Below are 19,082 nucleotides of genomic sequence, written 5' to 3'. Positions count from 1 at the left end.
CTCTGACCTGAATGTCACTGTCAGGAAACGCGGAAGACGTCATGGCGGTGGACCAGGGAGAGGCAAATATTGCAAGTGCTGTGGCCCTGAGTAAGCAAGGGGGGCCCACTCGTGGGCGACGGCACTGGCACAGGGCCCCTCAAGTATGCCGGTGTGTCTGACGGCGAGTGGGCCCTCCCACCGGCAGAAACACTTGCGTACTATGAGGGGCCCTGTGCCAGTGCCGTCGCCCACGAGTATCCCCCCCACCAGCTCAGGGAATCGGCACTTTCATCTGCACCTTCCTCTGTGTCACTGTGTAAGGTGGTATAGTATGCGGGAAGGGGCACCCGAGTTTCATCAGGGTCAGATTCTGGCTCTGTAGAGGGGAATGTACCAGCAGAATCATCTAGCAGTGTCTGTGCATCAGTGCACTCCATCTCTGATTCATGTTGGACTGGAGAATTCAGGATTTGACTTGATAACCCAGGTATGGTATGTGAAAAAGAGCTCCATGGAGTAATGTGAAGTGAGGGCTGCCGCATCCTTCACTTTTGGTGGGGGTGAAGGACACAAGGAAAGGGGTTGTTCCTGACCAGAAGCCTGCACTGACGACTCAGTGCTTGCATTTTTTGCAACTTCAGAAGAGGAGGCGATAGAGCTGGAGGCTGTTTTGGCAATGTAAGCCAAAACCAGTTCCTGATGCTCCGGCTTTAAAAGCCCTTTACCTACTCCCAGAAAAGGGAGCCTTCCAGGCCTTCCGGAGCCAAAACAAGCCGCAGTCTCAACACCTCCTGCCTTAGCTGCTATTGTGCTTTTGGCACTACCAGCAGATGCACCACCATCAGTACCAGCTGGCCCCCCACACCCACGTCCGCGGCCTCTTCCACCATAACTCCTAATTTTTGTGAAAATGGACCCAAAATACCAGCAGATATATGGTACTGTATCAAAAGCATACAGCTGTATACAGTCTAGGGATAATTGTAAATCTCTGTATATATGTCATGAGTCAGACAGACGCTCACAGGCTCAGTATGAATTAGACACTACTATAAAAATTTGAAAAAGGGTACAGTATCACCAGATACAAGGTATATATAGTATAGTTTAAACATTCTAAATCTCCGTATATATTTCAGGAAGCAGACACAGACGCTCTCAGGCTCAGTACAGATTACACCACAATATAAAAAGCAGTAAAAGGGTAATGGATCAGAAGCGTACAGCTGTATACAGTGTAGGGGTCATTGTAAATCTCCGTATATATTTCAAGAGTCAGAAACAGACTCATTGGCGCTGTATGCATTAGACCAGAATATACAAAGAAGTAAAAAATGTTTAATGTATCACAAGCGTACAGCTGTATACAGTGTGGTGGTAATCCTTAATCTCCAAATATATTTCCGGAGTAACAGACAGACGTTCACAGGCTGAGTCTGGATTACACCAGAATCTAAATAGCAAAAAAGGGTACTATATCAGAAGTGTACAGATGTTTACAGTGTTGGGCTAAATTTAACCCCTTCACTACCAAGGGTGGTTTGCACGTTAACTCCCGGGCCAATTTTTACAATTCTGACCACTGTCCTTTTATGAGGCCTTAACTCTGGAACGCTTCCATGGATCCCGGTGATTCTGACACTGTTTTCTCGTGACATTGTTCTTCATGTTAGAGGTAAAATTTCATTCAAATAACTTGCATTTATTTGTGAAAAAAACGGAAATTTGGCGAAAATTTCACAATTTTCAAACTTTGAATTTTTATGCCCTTAAATCACAGAGATATGGCACACAAAAAACTTAATAAATAACATTTCCCACATGTTTACTTTACATCAGCGCAATTTTGGAACCAAAATTTTTTTTTGTTAGGAAGTTATAAGGGTTAAAAGTTGACCAGCGATTTCTCATTTTTGCAACACCATTTTATTTTTACGGACCACATCACATTTTAAGTCACTTTGAATGGTCTATATGATAGAAAATACCCAAAAGTGACCCAAAAGTGACACCATTCTAAAAACTGCACCCCCTAAGGTGCTCAAAACCACATTCAAGGAGTTTATTAACCCTTCAGGTGCTTCACAGGAATTTTTTGAATATTTAAAAAACGTACAGCCGTACAATTAAAAAATCATATTTTTCCACAAAATGATCTTTTCACCCCCAATTTTTATTTTCCCAAGGGTAACAGGACCCTAAAAGTTATTGTGCAATTTGTCCTGAGTGCGCTGATACCCCATATGTGGGGGTAAACCACTATTTGGGCGCATGGCAGAGCTCGTAAGGGAAGCAGCGCCATTTGACTTTTTTGGCTGGAATTGAGATCGGACACCATGTCGCGTTTGGAAAGCTCCTGATGTACCAAAACCGTGGAATCCCCCCACAAATTACACCATTTTGGAAACTAGACCCCTCAAGAAACTTATCTAGATGTGTGGTGAGAACTTTGAACCCCCAAGTGCTTCACAGAAGTTTATAACGCCCGGGCATGAAAATAAAAAAATCATATTTGTTTCCACAAAAATGATATTTTTGCCCCCAATTTTTTATTTTCCTAAAGGCAACAGGAGAAATAGGACCTCAAAAGTTGTTTTGCAATTTGTCCTGAGTATGCTGATACCCCATATGAGGGGGTAAAACACTGTTTGGGTGCATGGCAGAGCTTGGAAGGGAAGGAGCACCATTTGACTTTTTCAACGCAGAATTGGCTGGAATTGAGATCAGACGCCATGTTGTGTTTGGAGAGCACCTGATGTGCGCAAATAGTGGAAACCCCCAATTCTAACTCCAACCCTAACCCCCAACACACCCCTAACCCTAATCTCAGCCCTAACCCTAATGGGAAAATAGAAATACATTTTTTTTTAATTTTATTATATTTCCCTAACTAAGGGGGTGATAACGGGGGGGTATGATTTACTATTTATGGCGGTTTTTATGTTTGGCGGCTGTCACACGCTAAAAGACGCTTTTTATTGTAAAAATAGTTTTTGCATCACCACATATTGAGAGCTATAATTTTTCCGTATTTTGGCCCACCGAGTCATGTGAGGTCTTATTTTTTGCGGGACGAGTTGACTTTTTATTGGTACCATGTTTGGGCATGTGACATTTTTTGATCGCTTTTTATTTTGTTTTTGGGATGCAGAATTTACAAAAACCAGCGTTTCATGAATTTCTTTTGGGGGGGTGCGTTTACGCCGTTCCGCGTGCGATAAAATTGATAAAGCGGTTTTATTCTTCGGGTCAGTACGGTTACAGCGATACCTCATTTATGTCGCTTATGTTTTGGCGCTTTTATGCAATGAAAACAATTTTATATAAAAAATAATTATTTTTGCATCGCTTTATTCTGCGAGCTATAACTTTTATTTTTTCGCTGATGATGCTGTATGGTGGCTCATTTTTTGCGGGACAAGCTGACGTTTTCAGCGGTACCATGGATATTTATATGCGTCTTTTTGATTGCGCGTTATTGCACTTTTTGTTCGGCGGTATAATAAATCATTATTTTTTGCTTCGCTTTTTATTTTTATTTTTTAAGGGGTTCACTAATGAGACAGTTTTATAGGGCAGGTCGTTACGGACGCGGCGATACCAAATATGTGTGTACTTTTATTTTTATTTTTTTTTTATTTCCAAAAAATGAATTGAGGAATATTTTTATTTTTTTTAATTTATTTAGCGATTTTTTTAAAGTTATTTTTACATTTTTATTTTTTTTTTACTTTATTACAATGTCCCAGAGGGGACATAACTGTCATGTGACAGATCGCTGATCTGTCACATCACAGATCACTGTGACAGATCAGCGATCTGACACAGGCAGTGCTGCAGACTTCCTCATGCCTGCGCTCTGCGGGCAGTGAGGAAGCCAGCTTCCTGCAGGCCCCTGAAGGTCCCCGTCGCCATCTTGGATCCGGGGGCCTGTAGGGAGAGAGCCCCCCGCAGCAGCGCTGCACATTGCGCTGCCATGGGGGGCTCAGGGAAGCACGGAGGGAGCCCCCTCCCTGCCGATGCTTCCCTTTAACCCCCAGTACACCGCGATCGTGTTTGATCGCGGTGTACAAGGGGTTAACGTGTCGGGGGCGGTCCGTGACCGCCCCTGACACATTGTGCCGGGTGTCAGCTGTGATAATCAGCTGACACCCGGGCGCGATAAGCGGCGCTCACCACGTGGGCGCCGCTTATCGCTGTTACGTAATATTCCGTCCATGGTAATTAGGGCCCAGGGCACATGGACGGGATAGTACATCCGATGAAGGAAAGGGGTTAAATCTCGTTATATATTTCCGGAGTCACCCTCAGACGCTCACTCAGTGTGGATTTGACCGTAATACAAAATGTCTAACAAAGGTACTGGGTCACAAGATAGGAGGTGTATAGAGTATAGGGTAAAAGCTTTATCTCCGTATATATTGAAGGAGTAAACCACACACGCTCACTCAGTATGGATTATACCGTAATAAAAAAATTTAGAACTAAGGTACTGTATCAGCAGATACCAGGTGTATATAGTATAAGTGAAAATATAAATCCCCCTATATATTTCTGGAGTCACACACAGATAGACAGCATGTATTTCTCCGTGATACCAGCTGGTACATGGTAGTGTGTGAGGAGCGTACAGCTCTATACGGTGTGTGAAATAATGAACGCTCATTCACTGTGCAGAAAGACAGAATAAAAGTAGGAGTGCTGTGTAAAAAGCAGTCTGCACAGCAGTGTGCACACAGCAATACTGCTGGAAGGCAGGCAAATACTCAGCGCTGCTGCACTCAAGATAATCCTCCCCTGTCACTGCACACTAACTGTACACAACAACTGCGTTCAGCACAAGCACATAAGAAATTCTGCTTACAGGCCTAAATGCCTCCCAAATCATAAACAGCGTCAGCAACCTCTCTCTGCTGTAAAGGTGGGCAGAAGAAAAATGGCGGTCGGCGGTGAGGGCTTCTAGACACACTCCGTATATACAGGGGATGGACAAAATAATGGAAACACAACGTTTTGGCATCATAATCTTCGAACATGTTATACACAAGCAAACCGTGACATATGGTAATGTTTTGTCGTTGATTATTTGTGTCATGTGATATGTGTATGTAAATTAACTGTTTGTTTTGCAGAATTGTAAGAACATTGATGAGAACCTGATACCAATGGTAGGCCTCTCGGATTTTCAAAGAGGCCAAATTGTTGGTGCTCGTATGGCAGGCGCTAGTGTAACAGAAAGTGCCCGTATGCTTGGCGTGCCAAGAGGTACTGGCTCCAAAGTAATAACTTTGTTGGAAAAAGAAGGAAAAACGTCCACAGCAAAGCACAGGTCCGGCCGAAAGTCAAAGTTGACTGAGAGAGACAGTCGGACTCTAAAGCGAATTGTGAGAGAGGATCGCAAGACCACGGGTCTCAAAATCAATGCTGAGCTCAATTAACACCTACAGAACCCAGTTTCCACGAAAAATGTTCGTCAGGAGCTGCTCAAATCTGGATTCCACAGAAGAGCTGCAATTAGAAAACCGCTGCTCTCAATGACAAATGTTTCCAAGCGTTTAGAGTGATGTAGAAACCTCCAGAATTGGTCCCTCGAGCAGTGGAAACGTGATATTCTCAGACGAATCATCGTTTACCCCATTTCCGACCTCCGGCCGAGTATACGTTTGGAGACAGCCGAAAGAGGCATTCCATCCAGACTGCCTTCTCCCTACCGTAAAACATGGCCGAGGTTCTGTGATGATCTGGGGTGCTATTTCGTGGAGAGCCGCCGGGCCAATGATATCCCTTCATGGAAGAATTAACAACCGCGATTTAGGCATTTTGGCCAACCAAGTGCATCCTATGGTTCAGCTCGAAACACCGTGTCTGCAAATTGAGATTCTGATTTGGCTTGTATCCTAAGTCATACTACAAGACTCGTTAAAGGGTTGATTGTGACTTGTAGGATCGCTACTACCAATAGGTGGCGCTGTAGAGTAAAAGTCCTCTTTCTTTCTGAAGAGGCAATTTGCATCCTATGGTTCAAGCACTGTTCCCGGAGGGGAACGCCATCTTTCAGGATGATAATGCACCAATTCATACAGCTAGAATTATTAAAGCATGGCACGAGGAACATTGTAATTAAGTTGAGCATCTCATCTGGCCCCCACAATCCCCAGACCTCAACATTATTGAGCATTTATGGCCGATTTGAGAGATTCAAGTTAGACGTCGATTTCCGCCGCCATCGTCAAAGAACCGGATTGTGTTTTAAAAGAATGGGCTACAATTCCTTTGGAAACAATTCACACTTTGTATGAATCCATACCTCGGAGAACTGAGGTTGTAATCGCCGCTAAAGGTGGACATACACCATATTAAACTAACTTTAGTTGATGTTTCCAGGTGTTCCCATTTTGTCCAACCACTGGATTTCAGGAGTCACCCTCAGACACTCATCCAGTCAATATGGATTTAACCGTAATCAAAAATGTTGGAAAGGTACTGTATCAGCAGATACCAGGTGTATCCAGTCTAGGGGTAATTGTAAATCTCCGTCTATATTTCCGGAGTCAGAGACACTCACAGGCTCAGTATGGATTAGACAAGAATATAAAAAGTCAGAAAAGGGTAATGTATTACAAGCGTACAGCTGCACACAGTGTTGGTGTCATTTTAAATCTCCTTATAGTTTACCAGAGTCAGACACAAACTCTCACAGGCTCAGTATGGATTACACCAGAACATAAAAATTAAAAAGGGAAATGTATTCGAAGCGTACAACAGTATACAGTGTTGGGGTACTTTTAAATATTGGTATATATTTCAGTGTCAGTAAGCCAGTCCAGACTCTCCGCTACAGGAAACTAGATGGATACAAGTACAGACGGAAAGTGGAGCGACTGCAGAAATTTTTGAAATTACTAATCATGGGAAAACCTCCTGGAAGAATTCGCAGAGACGATGCTAACCCTCAATTACTTTGCCTGTGGAGACTGAGAAAACGGTTCTTTGTGAAGAACAGGTTGCTGTATTGCAGCACCGTGGATCCCATCACCGTTACTCGTCTCCATCCAATTGTGATCACAGGGAGAGATGTAGACATGGCCCTCACTGCCTATCATGATCTGTCTGTTCACTTTGGAGTGCAAAAGACAGAAGCCACAAGCCGTAGGCAATTCTATTGGATTGTCATGAGAGGAGACATTGAAAAATGGTGGCAGGAATGTCACACATCTGACTAGGAAAACTGTGAAAGCTGATCATAAAGCACCACCATCATCGATCAGTTCACCAAATTTGTAGTGCCCGACCCTGTGAAGGATTTAACTGCCCAGACTACACAGCGGTGGAGCAGGGAGAGGCAAGTATTGCAAGTGCTGGGGCCCTGAGCAAGCAGGGGGGGCCCACTCGTGGGCGGCAGCACTGGCACAGGGTCCCTCATAGTACGCCGGTGTGTGACGGCGAGTGGGTCCCCCCACCGTCAGACAATTTATTGTACTATGAGGGGCCCTGTGCCATCGCCGAAGAGTAGGCCCACCCATCTGTTCAGGGCAACGGCACTTGGTGACCCCGGCCCTGGGAGGGGGTGCAGCCCAGTTAGGGAGGTTGAAAAAAAAAAAATGGCATATGTTGATGTGTAGGCTGGACATTCAGCAGCTGCAAATGGAGGAAGTGGAGAAGTCCGAGGAAGAGGAGGACAAAAGCGAGCCATTTTTATTGCCACTTATGTGTCATCAGGGGAAGGTGGGACAAAATCCTTTGAAACCCCATGCATGGTTCATTTAATGAAGGTTAGATCATCAACATTTTGAGTCGACAGAAGGGTTTTCTGTCAGGATTGATCCAGCAGCACTGAAGACTCTTTCAGATAGCACACTACCAGTAGGGCAAGCGAGCTCCTGTAAGGCATATTGTGCCAATTCAGGCCCGGTGTCCAGTTTACAGGCCCAAAAGTCAAAGGGGAATGACCTGTGAGGGAGAACATTGATATGGGAGAAGTAGTTTGTAACCATAGTTGACAACTGCTGTTTCCTGTCACTTGCAATCGATGCAGTATTACCAGTCGTGTGAGCGGTACTTGAGAAATCAGTCCACAACATGGTCATGAAACCCCTGTCACCAACGCCACTTTGGCTTTGTGCACCACGAACACCTCTTCCATGTTGCCCTCTACGGCTCGTGGGAGAACCAGCACCGCTGCTATGTGCTGGGAATGCCTTCAACAGACGGTTTACCAGAGTTGCTTGCTTGTTAGCCAATATTATCTTTAGGTTCTCCTGTGGCATGATGTTCTGTAATTTGCCTTTATAGCGTGGATCGAGGATGCTGGCCAACCAGTAGTCGTCATCCTTCATCATTTTGGCAATGCGGGTGTCCCTTTTAAGGATCCGCGAGGCATAATCACACATGTGGACCAATGTTCCAGGTGTCAATGCTGCACTGCCAGTGGTGGGTGGAGGAGCACTTTCTGGCAAATCCACATCCCTCCAGTCACGCACAAACCCTGTACCTGACCTTGGCAAGCCAACATTTTCTCTTGCCCCCTGAGAAGCATCCTCCTCCCCTTCTTCCTCCACCTTGTCCAGGTCAGTTGCCCTCGCTGACAATGGCTGACAGTCATCAAGGCTTCCCTCCTCCTCTGCTGCAGACGCCTGATCCTTAATGTGCGTCAAAGTTTGCATGACCAGACGCATAAGTGGTATGCTCATGCTTATGATGGCGTCGTCTGCGCTTACCAGCCGTGTACATTCCTCACAACACTGAAGGACTTTACAGAGGTCTTTCAGCTTTGACCACTGCACACCCGACAACTCCATGTTTGCCCTCAAACTGCCTGCCCGTGTATCCTCCCACAAATGCATTACAGCCTGCCTCTGTTCGCACAGCCTCTCAACCATGTGCATGGTGGAGTTCCACCTTGTTGCAACGTAGGCGGTGCTTGGGGAGGTGGAGCGATCGCCTGGAGTGTACAGGCGAGCGACGGATGTGCGAGCACAGTCTTCGCACCTTATGGAGCAGGGCTGTTATCTCCGGATAATTATTTAGGAAGCACTGCACCACCAGGTTCAAGGTGTGAGCCAGGCAAGGTATGTGTCCGAGTTTTGCAAGGGCTATGGCTGCCACAAAATTTCGGCCGTTAACACTCACTACCTTGCCTGGCTCAAGATGTAGACTGCCCAGCCATGACTCAGTTTGTCGCTGCAAGTAGTCGGCCAGTACCTCCACGGTGTCTGTTGTCGCCCAAAGACAATCTTTAAAACAGCCTGCTGCCGCTTACCACTAGCTGTTCAATAGTGGGACACCTCGTGTGCAACACTGGCAGCTGCGGATGGAGTGCTCGTGTGACTGCGCTCTGTCGACGAGCTTTTGCTTCTGGAGGAGGGTCGAACGCCTAAAGCGAACTGTTTCCTATACCGTGGGCTAGGAAGCACTGTTCCACCGCCGCTGTCCCCTGTGGAGCCTGCATCCACCACATTAACCCAATGCGCAGTGATGGACACGTAACGGCCCTGGCCATGCCTACTGGCCCATGCATCTGTTGTGAGGTGCACCTTTCCACTCATTGATTGTTTGAGTGCATGGACAATGCGGTCTTTCACATGCAGGTGGAGGGCAGGGATGGCTTTTCGGGAAAAGAATTGCCGACTGGGTAGGTGATAGCATGGTACAGCGTAGGCCATGAGCTCTCGGAACGCTTCGCTTTCAACCACACAGAAGGGCATCATCTCTAATGAGATCAGTTTGGCAATGTAGGCGTTCAAAGCCAGTGTACGCGGATGAGAGGATGAGTACTTTCTTGTCCTACTCAGTGTCCGGTAGGGTGAGCTGGACTTGAGAGCTGCATATGGGGGAACTAGCGGTGGACCTGACAGACTGAGAGGGGGTTGGTGATGGTGGTGATGGCCTAGATTCAGTCTTTCGTTGCAAAAACATTGTTATTCCCTGACTGCTTTGGCCTTGCGACGACACCTCAACATTTCTTGCTGGTGGTGTGCTTACCGGTGGGCTTTCAGTGGGGGGAAGCGATGGAGCGTTGCTGGCTACCATCAGTTAGAGCAGGTGCACATGTGCTACCTGAGGTTTTGTAGTCCGTCCACGCTTGCAAGTGCATGGTGGTTAAATGTAGGATTTTGGTAAAAAAAAAAGTGCCACACTGCACTCTTCATACTATGTTATAAATTTTCAGGGCTTGCACGCTGTGCTAATTTGACCGTCTGGTCAAGCTGTCCTGCAACTCTTTTGTTTTTTTTACAAAGTTTTGGTACAGCTACAAGCCTGCCAGATAACTGCTGCTGCGATGTCGATGCCTGCTGTGGATCCTTCTCTTCTGAGCTATTGCCAGCGGCACCCTCTTCCCCCAATGGATGCCAATCCGGGACAACAACTGGGTCATCCATCACCTCCTCTACAATTTCATCTGCACCTTCCTCTGTGTCACCGTGTAAGGTGGTATAGTATGCGGGAAGGGGCACCCGAGTTTCAGCAGGTTCTGATTCTGGCTCACTTGACTGCAAGGGAAATGTATTGCTCTGGGTCAATGTACCAGCAGAATCATCTAGCAGTGGCTGTGCATCAGTGCACTCCATGTCAGATTCATCTTGGACTGGGGAATTCAGGATTTGACTTGATAACCCAGGCATGGTATGTGAATAGAGCTCCATGGAGTAATCTGAAGTGTGGCCTGCCGCATCCTTCACTTTTGGTGTGGGTGAAGGACACAAGGAAAGGTGTTGTTCCTGACCAGAAGCCTGCACTGACGACTCAGTGCTTGAAGTTTTTGAAACTTCAGAAGAGGAGGCGATAGAGCTGGAGGCTGTTTCGGCAATGTAAGCCAAAACCTGTTCATGATGCTCCGGCTTTAAAAGCAGTTTACCTACTCCCAGAAAAGGGAACCTTAAAGGCCTTCTTGTGCCAGACGATGACGCAGGATCAACACCTCCTGCCTTAGCTGCTATTGTGCTTTTGCCATAACCAGCAGATGCACCACCACCACCACCACCAGTATCAGCTGCGCCCTCCCCCGCCCACGTACGCGGCCTCTTCCACCATACTTCCTCATGTTTGGGAAAATGTACCAAAAATACCAGCAGAGACATGGTACAGCTGTATAAGGTGTAGGGAAAAATTTAAATCTCCATATATATTTCCTTAGTCACAGACGCTCTCCCAGTATGTATTTGACCGTAATCCAACCAGCAGATATACGGTACTGTATCAGAAGTGTACAGCTCTATACGGTGTATGGAAAAATGGAAATGTCCGTATATGTATTTCCGGAGTCTCACACACACAGTCTCTGTATAGATGTGACAGTAATCCAAACAGCAGATGTAAGATACTGTTTGAGAAGCGGACACCTCTATACGGTGTATGTATGGGAAATTTTAAATCTCCGTCTATTTTTTTCCGGAGTCACACACGCTGTCTCTGTATAGATGTGACCATAATCCAAACAGCAGATATACAATAAGGTTTGAGAAGCGGACACCTCTATACGGTGTATGTATGGAAAAATGTAAAAGTCCGTGTATTTTTTTACGGAGTCACACACATTTAGCATGTATTTGTCCGTGATACCAGCCAGTACACGGTAGTGGGTGAGGAGCGTACACCTCTATACGGTGTGTGAAAAAAAATGAACGCTCGGTAACTGTGCAGAAAAAAGGAATAAAAGTATTTTTGCTTTGAAAAAAGCAGTCTGCACACAGCAATGCAGCTATCAGGGAGCCTTATAAAGGCAGCCTAATAACCACCAGCGCTGCTGCACACAACAAAAATCCTCCCGTCACTGCACTCTAACTGTACAGTGACAATCGCTATCAGCAGAAGCACAGATTTTTTTTTTTCTTTCCTGCCTAAACACTCTCCCTATTGAGAACAAGCAGAAGCAAACTCTCCCGACCCGTTTCGCCCAACTCTACTTAGGAGGCTAAACATGGCCTAGCTGCTTTCGGTTATATGGCCCCTATGTCTTTGGGACCATTTGTTGGGTTTATAATTATGAGAAAATATATATCTGTTTCCCTGGTTAACCCCAGTGCCAGAAAGGTGGGCTTCATTAACATCAGATGTATAGAAATTCAATATTCTAGGTTTTCTTTCGGAGTCATATTTCTGTTGCAGGTGCAACTTCTCTGGGAGGTAAAAATCTCTAGTGTACATGTAAAATATTTCCCTGGAGCGGACAGTGTGTTTCACAAGGACAAAAGGTTTCCTCCACTTTGTTGTCCAACTCTCTGAAGAGGTCTTCTCCTGCCTCAATGACCGGTCTATCGTATAGCTCTATGTCCATGTACAATATACATCCTCATGGCCTTCAGAGAGTAGGTCTTCTCCTGCCTCAATGACCGGTCTATCGTATAGCTCTATGTCCATGTACAATATACATCCTCATGGCCTTCAGAGAGTAGGTCTTCTTCTGCCTCAATGACCAGTTTATCGCGTAGCTCTATATACAATATACATCCTCATGGCCTTCAGAGAGTAGGTCGTCTTCTGCCTCAATGACCAGTTTATCACGTAGCTCTATATACAATATACATCCTCATGGCCTTCAGAGAGTAGGTCTTCTGCCTCAATGACCAGTTTATCGTGTAGCTCTATATACAATATACATCCTCATGGCCTTCAGAGTAGGTCTTCTGCCTCAATGACCGGTCTTTCGTATAGCTCTATGTACAATGTACATCCTCATGGCCTTCAGAGAGTAAGTATTCTCCTGCCTCAATGACCGGTCTATCGTATAGTTCTATGTCTATGTACAATATACTGTACATCCTCATGGCCTTCAGAGAGTAGGTCTTCTCCTGCCTCAGTGACCGCTCTATCGTGTAGCTCTATATACAATATACATCCTCATGGCCTTCAGAAAGTAGGTCTTCTCCTGCCTCATTGACCGGTCTATCGTGTAGCTCTATGTACAATATACATCCTCATGGCCTTCAGAGAGTAGGTCTTCTGCCTCAATGCCCGGTCTTTCGTATAGCTCTATGTACAATGTACATCCTCATGGCCTTCAGAGAGTAAGTCTTCTCCTGCCTCAGTGACCGGTCTATCGTGTAGCTCTATATACAATATACATCCTCATGGCCTTCAGAGAGTAGGTCTTCTGCCTCAATGACCGGTCTTTCGTATAGCTCTATGTACAATGTACATCCTCATGGCCTTCAGAGAGTAAGTATTCTCCTCCCTCAATGACCGGTCTTTCGTATAGCTCTATGTACAATGTACATCCTCATGGCCTTCAGAGAGTAAGTCTTCTCCTGCCTCAGTGACCGGTCTATCGTGTAGCTCTATATACAATATACATCCTCATGGCCTTCAGAGAGTAGGTCTTCTGCCTCAATGACCGGTCTTTCGTATAGCTCTATGTACAATATACATCCTCATGGCCTTCAGAGAGTAGGTCTTCTGCCTCAATGACCGGTCTTTCGTATAGCTCTATGTACAATATACATCCTCATGGCCTTCAGAGAGTAGGTCTTCTGCCTCAATGACCGGTCTTTCGTATAGCTCTATGTACAATATACATCCTCATGGCCTTCAGAGAGTAAGTCTTCTCCTGCCTCAGTGACCGGTCTATCGTGTAGCTCTATATACAATATACATCCTCATGGCCTTCAGAGAGTAGGTCTTCTCCTGCCTCAATGACCGGTCTATCGTGTAGCTCTATGTACAATATACATCCTCATGGCCTTCAGAGAGTAGGTCTTCTGCCTCAATGACCGGTCTTTCGTATAGCTCTATGTACAATGTACATCCTCATGGCCTCCGTCCTACAAGAGGCTCTGGCATGGTCATTAAGCTGGTTGACGAGTCTTTGTGCACGGCCATTAGTCATAACGGCAGCTTTGTGTGCTACCTTGCTTTGTTATTGCAAATGGGAGATTCAAGAAAAATGGAGGGAGTGGGGATATGAGCGATTTCCATGAATTTTTAGTGTTTTCTATGACATGCAGCAAGATTACATTTTGATGGTCTTACCAGTGTTGGGGGGCAATAGTGGGGAGGGGACAATCTCTGCTGGAGTCCATTGCTCGTGCTCCCTGCTGTACAAGGGGATGAACGGCCCATAATCCTGCAAAGAAATGATACACAGGTTCAGTCCTCATTTTAGGAGAGGTCTCGGAATAAGCTATGGATGCATATGAGGAATAGCGCCATCCCAGGCCAATGCAGGCCCTGCATGACACAGTAACACATAGTAAAGCTTGTCCTCTCCCGGACTGTTCAGAAGATGATGAGCTTCGGGCAAAATACAGGGGACAAAACCATCTTGCAAATCCCCTGCAGTAAGGAAATAGTAATAGTACACATACGTAACACAGGGGTTTTGTGACACTACTCTGATCAAAAAGTGTAAAAGCCATCCCACGGCAACAAGGTGCACCCATCAGGATGGTCCGATCTCTAGTATCACCCCTCGCTGTATGTCAGCTGGCCACAGAGCAGGATCCAGACCTGACCGTTTCTCCTCTGAAAAAGGAAAGCTAAATAGACCAGATGCACAGGCAAAAACTAAGGTGCCGCACTCCGATATATGCACATTACAAGGAACCTGTCACACTCCGGTCCCAAGTATCCCGGGCTCTGCTCCCCTCTCCACTGCCCTCTGTGGTGATCCATGTCAGGTTTTGCAAATTGCCCAATATGGATTAATCCCACTATCTCCCTCTGACCTATTTTAGGCAGTTGGACTCACCTGTGTCTTGGGATTGACCTAGTCCTATGTTAGGTGCGCTCCACCTCACCTGGAGAGCTGGGACAGAATCCGCAGACCAAGCAGCAGGCACAACACCAATGCCTTTGGAAACAGACGATGTGCTCGGACTGGTGGTTCAATGGCAGCTTGAGCAGGCAGTGTGGGAGTCTCACAGCTTGTGTGGATGCTCTGTACCAGATACCTGGAGCTTCTCCACCAGCTCGTCACACCTGCACCACTCTGCTACCTCCTGCCTGATAGGATGGAGACATTAAGGCCTGCCGGGTTTTGTGAACCAATGCACTGTACACCGAGCTGTATCACCAGCAGTTTTTCTGATTTGTCTAAAGTGGCCTACATGTTTTCTTTGCAGTCTGGCGATGCTTTGGAGTGGAACAATGACACTCCCCTGACTGTCTTATACATCGGCTTATCATAGATGAACTCGCTTGGTAGAGATTTCGTGTCCTCGCTCAATAACTTGATTCCTCTGGCCACTGGAGTGGGTATGTATGTACAGAACAGTCTAAGGAAAAAACGCTTGATTCCTAAGTGTCACAAACTGAAAGGTCTTAGAAATCACAACCCAGAATGGCTGAACCAGAACCCATTGAGATCGGTCAGAACAGATAATCTCCGGCTGAAAAATCCCGTCACCTTACTGAAGAACTGTGGATTGTGATGAACGGTATAATAGCACAAAATGTTCCAAACTGAAGGCCAAACCCTAACATCAGATCCGAGGTGAAGAAGGAGGTATTGCCCAGGGGTGAACACTTTCCTCCCCTAAAGTCTCTGCATTCTAAGAAATTCCCCTCTCCCATCACAGCGGCGCTGCGTCCCCCATCCCACGTCTACCACCGCGGCGCTGCGTCCCCCATCCCACGTCTACCACCGCGGCGCTGCGTCCCCCATCCCACGTCTACCACCGCGGCGCTGCGTCCCCCATCCCACGTCTACCACCGCGGCGCTGCGTCCCCCATCCCACGTCTACCACCGCGGCGCTGCGTCCCCCATCCCACGTCTACCACCGCGGCGCTGCGTCCCCCATCCCACGTCTACCACCGCGGCGCTGCGTCCCCCATCCCACGTCTACCACCGCGGCGCTGCGTCTCCCATCCCACGTCTACCACCGCGGCGCTGCGTCTCCCATCCCACGTCTACCACCGCGGCGCTGCGTCTCCCATCCCACGTCTACCACCGCGGCGCTGCGTCTCCCATCCCACGTCTACCACCGCGGCGCTGCGTCTCCCATCCCACGTCTACCACCGCGGCGCTGCGTCTCCCATCCCACGTCTACCACCGCGGCGCTGCGTCTCCCATCCCACGTCTACCACCGCGGCGCTGCGTCTCTCATCCCACGTCTACCACCGCGGCGCTGCGTCTCCCATCCCACGTCTACCACCGCGGCGCTGCATCTCCCATCCCACGTCTACCACAGCGGCACTGCGTCTCCCATCCCACGTCTACCACAGCGGCGCTGCGTCTCCCATCACATGTCCATCACACCGGCGCTGCGTCTCCCATCACATGTTCATCAGGGCTGACCTGATGAAGTGGCCAGGAGGCCATGAAACGCGTTGGCTTGAATGTGAATAAAGGTTTGCTTGCATGTTCGGTTGATTCCTTGTGGTCTAGCGCAGACGAACCCCGGCTTTTCTCTTCTCTACTTTTTTATCTGCATCCCGTGATCTGCAGCAGCCAAAACTTCCTTAGGTGGTTGTGACCCTTCACAACCACATCAGGTGAGAGGATTACCTTTGTTAAACACGCTGGTGTCCCTCATTTACCACATAGAAGAAAAAACAAAATAGGCTAAGAAAGCCCTAGCCAGCCCACCAACCAAAGCCACAGCACGGAACCTCGTCTGGACCCAACGATAGTTGATAGACAAAAACATGAGGGGCGTTCCAGCTGATAAAATTTCTTGCTTTATTGAAAAAATTAAAATAGTAAAGCGGCTAACTCCTCAAGAGTGGATGGATGTGCTATGAGGCACTGAGACAACAACTACGCGTTTCGACCCTACATGGGTCTTTATCACAGCTGCAAATTACTAACATAATGCAAACCTTATACTTAGTGCTGACCAATGAGAACTGCAATGTAAGTCACATGAACAAGCCAAAGGTCCTGTGAGCATTACTACAATGCCTATGCTCCATAGAGACCAATGACGATATCACCTTCTATCCCGTGTTCTAATAGAAAGGTCCTGTGTGCATTACTACAATGCCTATGCTCCATAGAGACCAATGACGTTATCACCTTCTATCCCGTGTTCTAATAGAAAGGTCCTGTGTGCATTACTACAATGCCTATGCTCCATAGAGACCAATGACGATATCACCTTCTATCCCGTGTTCTAATAGAAAGGTCCTGTGTGCATTACTACAATGCCTATGCTCCATAGAGACCAATGACGATATCACCTTCTATCCCGTGTTCTAATAGAAAGGTCCTGTGAGCATTACTACAATGTCTATGCTCCATAGAGACCAATGACGATATCACCTTCTATCTCATGTTCTAATAGAAAGGTCCTGTGAGCATTACTACAATGTCTATGCTCCATAGAGACCAATGACGATATCACCTTCTATCTCGTGTTCTAATAGAAAGGTCCTGTGTACATTACTACAATGCCTATGTTCCATAGAGACCAATGACGATATCACCTTCTATCCCGTGTTCTAATAGAAAGGTCCTGTGAGCATTACTACAATGTCTATGCTCCATAGAGACCAATGACGATATCACCTTCTATCTCATGTTCTAATAGAAAGGTCCTGTGAGCATTACTACAATGTCTATGCTCCATAGAGACCAATGACGATATCACCTTCTATCTCATGTTCTAATAGAAAGGTCCTGTGTGCATTACTACAATGCCTATGCTCCATAGAGACCAATGACGATATCACCTTCTATCCCATGTTCTAATAGAAAGGTCCTGTGTGCATTACTACAATGCCTATGCTCCATAAAGACCAATGACGCTATCACCTTCTATCTCATGTTCTAATAGAAAGGTCCTGTGTGCATTACTACAATGCCTATGCTCCATAGAGACCAATGACGATATCACCTTCTATCTCATGTTCTAATAGAAAGGTCCTGTGTGCATTACTACAATGCCTATGCTCCATAGAGACCAATGACGATATCACCTTCTATCCCATGTTCTAATAGAAAGGTCCTGTGTGCATTACTACAATGCCTATGCTCCATAGAGACCAATGACGCTATCACCTTCTATCTCATGTTCTAATAGAAAGGTCCTGTGAGCATTACTACAATGTCTATGCTCCATAGAGACCAATGACGATATCACCTTCTATCTCATGTTCTAAGAGAAAGGTCCTGTCAGCATTACTACAATGTCTATGCTCCATAGAGACCAATGACGATATCACCTTCTATCCCATGTTCTAATAGAAAGGTCCGGTGTGCATTACTACAATGCCTATGCTCCATAGAGACCAATGACGATATCACCTTCTATCCCATGTTCTAATAGAAAGGTCCTGTGTGCATTACTACAATGCCTATGCTCCATAGAGACCAATGACGCTATCACCTTCTATCCCATGTTCTAATAGAAAGGTCCTGTGTGCATTACTACAATGCCTATGCTCCATAGAGACCAATGACGATATCACCTTCTATCCCGTGTTCTAATAGAAAGGTCCTGTGAGCATTACTACAATGTCTATGCTCCATAGAGACCAATGACGATATCACCTTCTATCCCATGTTCTAATAGAAAGGTCCTGTGTGCATTACTACAATGTCTATGCTCCATAGAGACCAATGACGATATCACCTTCTATCCCGTGTTCTAATAGAAAGGTCCTGTGAGCATTACTACAATGCCTATGCTCCATAGAGACCAATGACGATATCACCTTCTATCCCGTGTTCTAATAGAAAGGTCCTGTGTGCATTACTACAATGCCTATGCTCCATAGAGACCAATGACGATATCACCTTCTATCCCGTGTTCTAATAGAAAGGTCCTGTGAGCATTACTACAATGCCTATGCTCCATAGAGACCAATGACGATATCACCTTCTATCCCATGTTCTAATAGAAAGGTCCTGTCAGCATTACTACAATGCCTATGCTCCATAGAGACCAATGACGATATCACCTTCTATCCCATGTTCTAATAGAAAGGTCCTGTGAGCATTACTACAATGCCTATGCTCCATAGAGACCAATGACGATATCACCTTCTATCCCATGTTCTAATAGAAAGGTCCTGTCAGCATTACTACAATGCCTATGCTCCATAGAGACCAATGACGATATCACCTTCTATCCCATGTTCTAATAGAAAGGTCCTGTGAGCATTACTACAATGCCTATGCTCCATAGAGACCAATGACGATATCACCTTCTATCCCATGTTCT

The 19,082-nt window shown here is 46.3% G+C and overlaps 1 protein-coding gene across 3 annotated transcripts in view; it reads right to left on the bottom strand.

Moving 5' to 3' along the window:
* Nucleotides 1–19,082, bottom strand: part of TAF1C (TATA-box binding protein associated factor, RNA polymerase I subunit C) — a 116,903-nt gene that overhangs the window by 70,510 nt on the left and 27,311 nt on the right. For 2 of the 3 annotated variants that reach the window (XM_073563317.1, XM_073563318.1), the window contains exon 3: nt 13,948–14,041. The exons of the other annotated variant lie outside the window; for it this stretch is intronic. In XM_073563317.1, the coding sequence (XP_073419418.1) occupies nt 13,948–14,041 (94 nt within the window). The remainder of the gene's footprint in view (nt 1–13,947; nt 14,042–19,082) is intronic. 3 annotated transcript variants of the gene reach the window in all.

Source organism: Dendrobates tinctorius, unplaced genomic scaffold (assembly GCF_039654945.1).
Source record: "Dendrobates tinctorius isolate UK_male_01 unplaced genomic scaffold, ASM3965494v1 ptg000386l, whole genome shotgun sequence".
NCBI classification, from domain to species: domain Eukaryota; kingdom Metazoa; phylum Chordata; class Amphibia; order Anura; family Dendrobatidae; genus Dendrobates; species Dendrobates tinctorius.
Note: the sequence above shows the minus strand (reverse complement) of the source record. Positions and strands in the feature narration are given on the sequence as shown.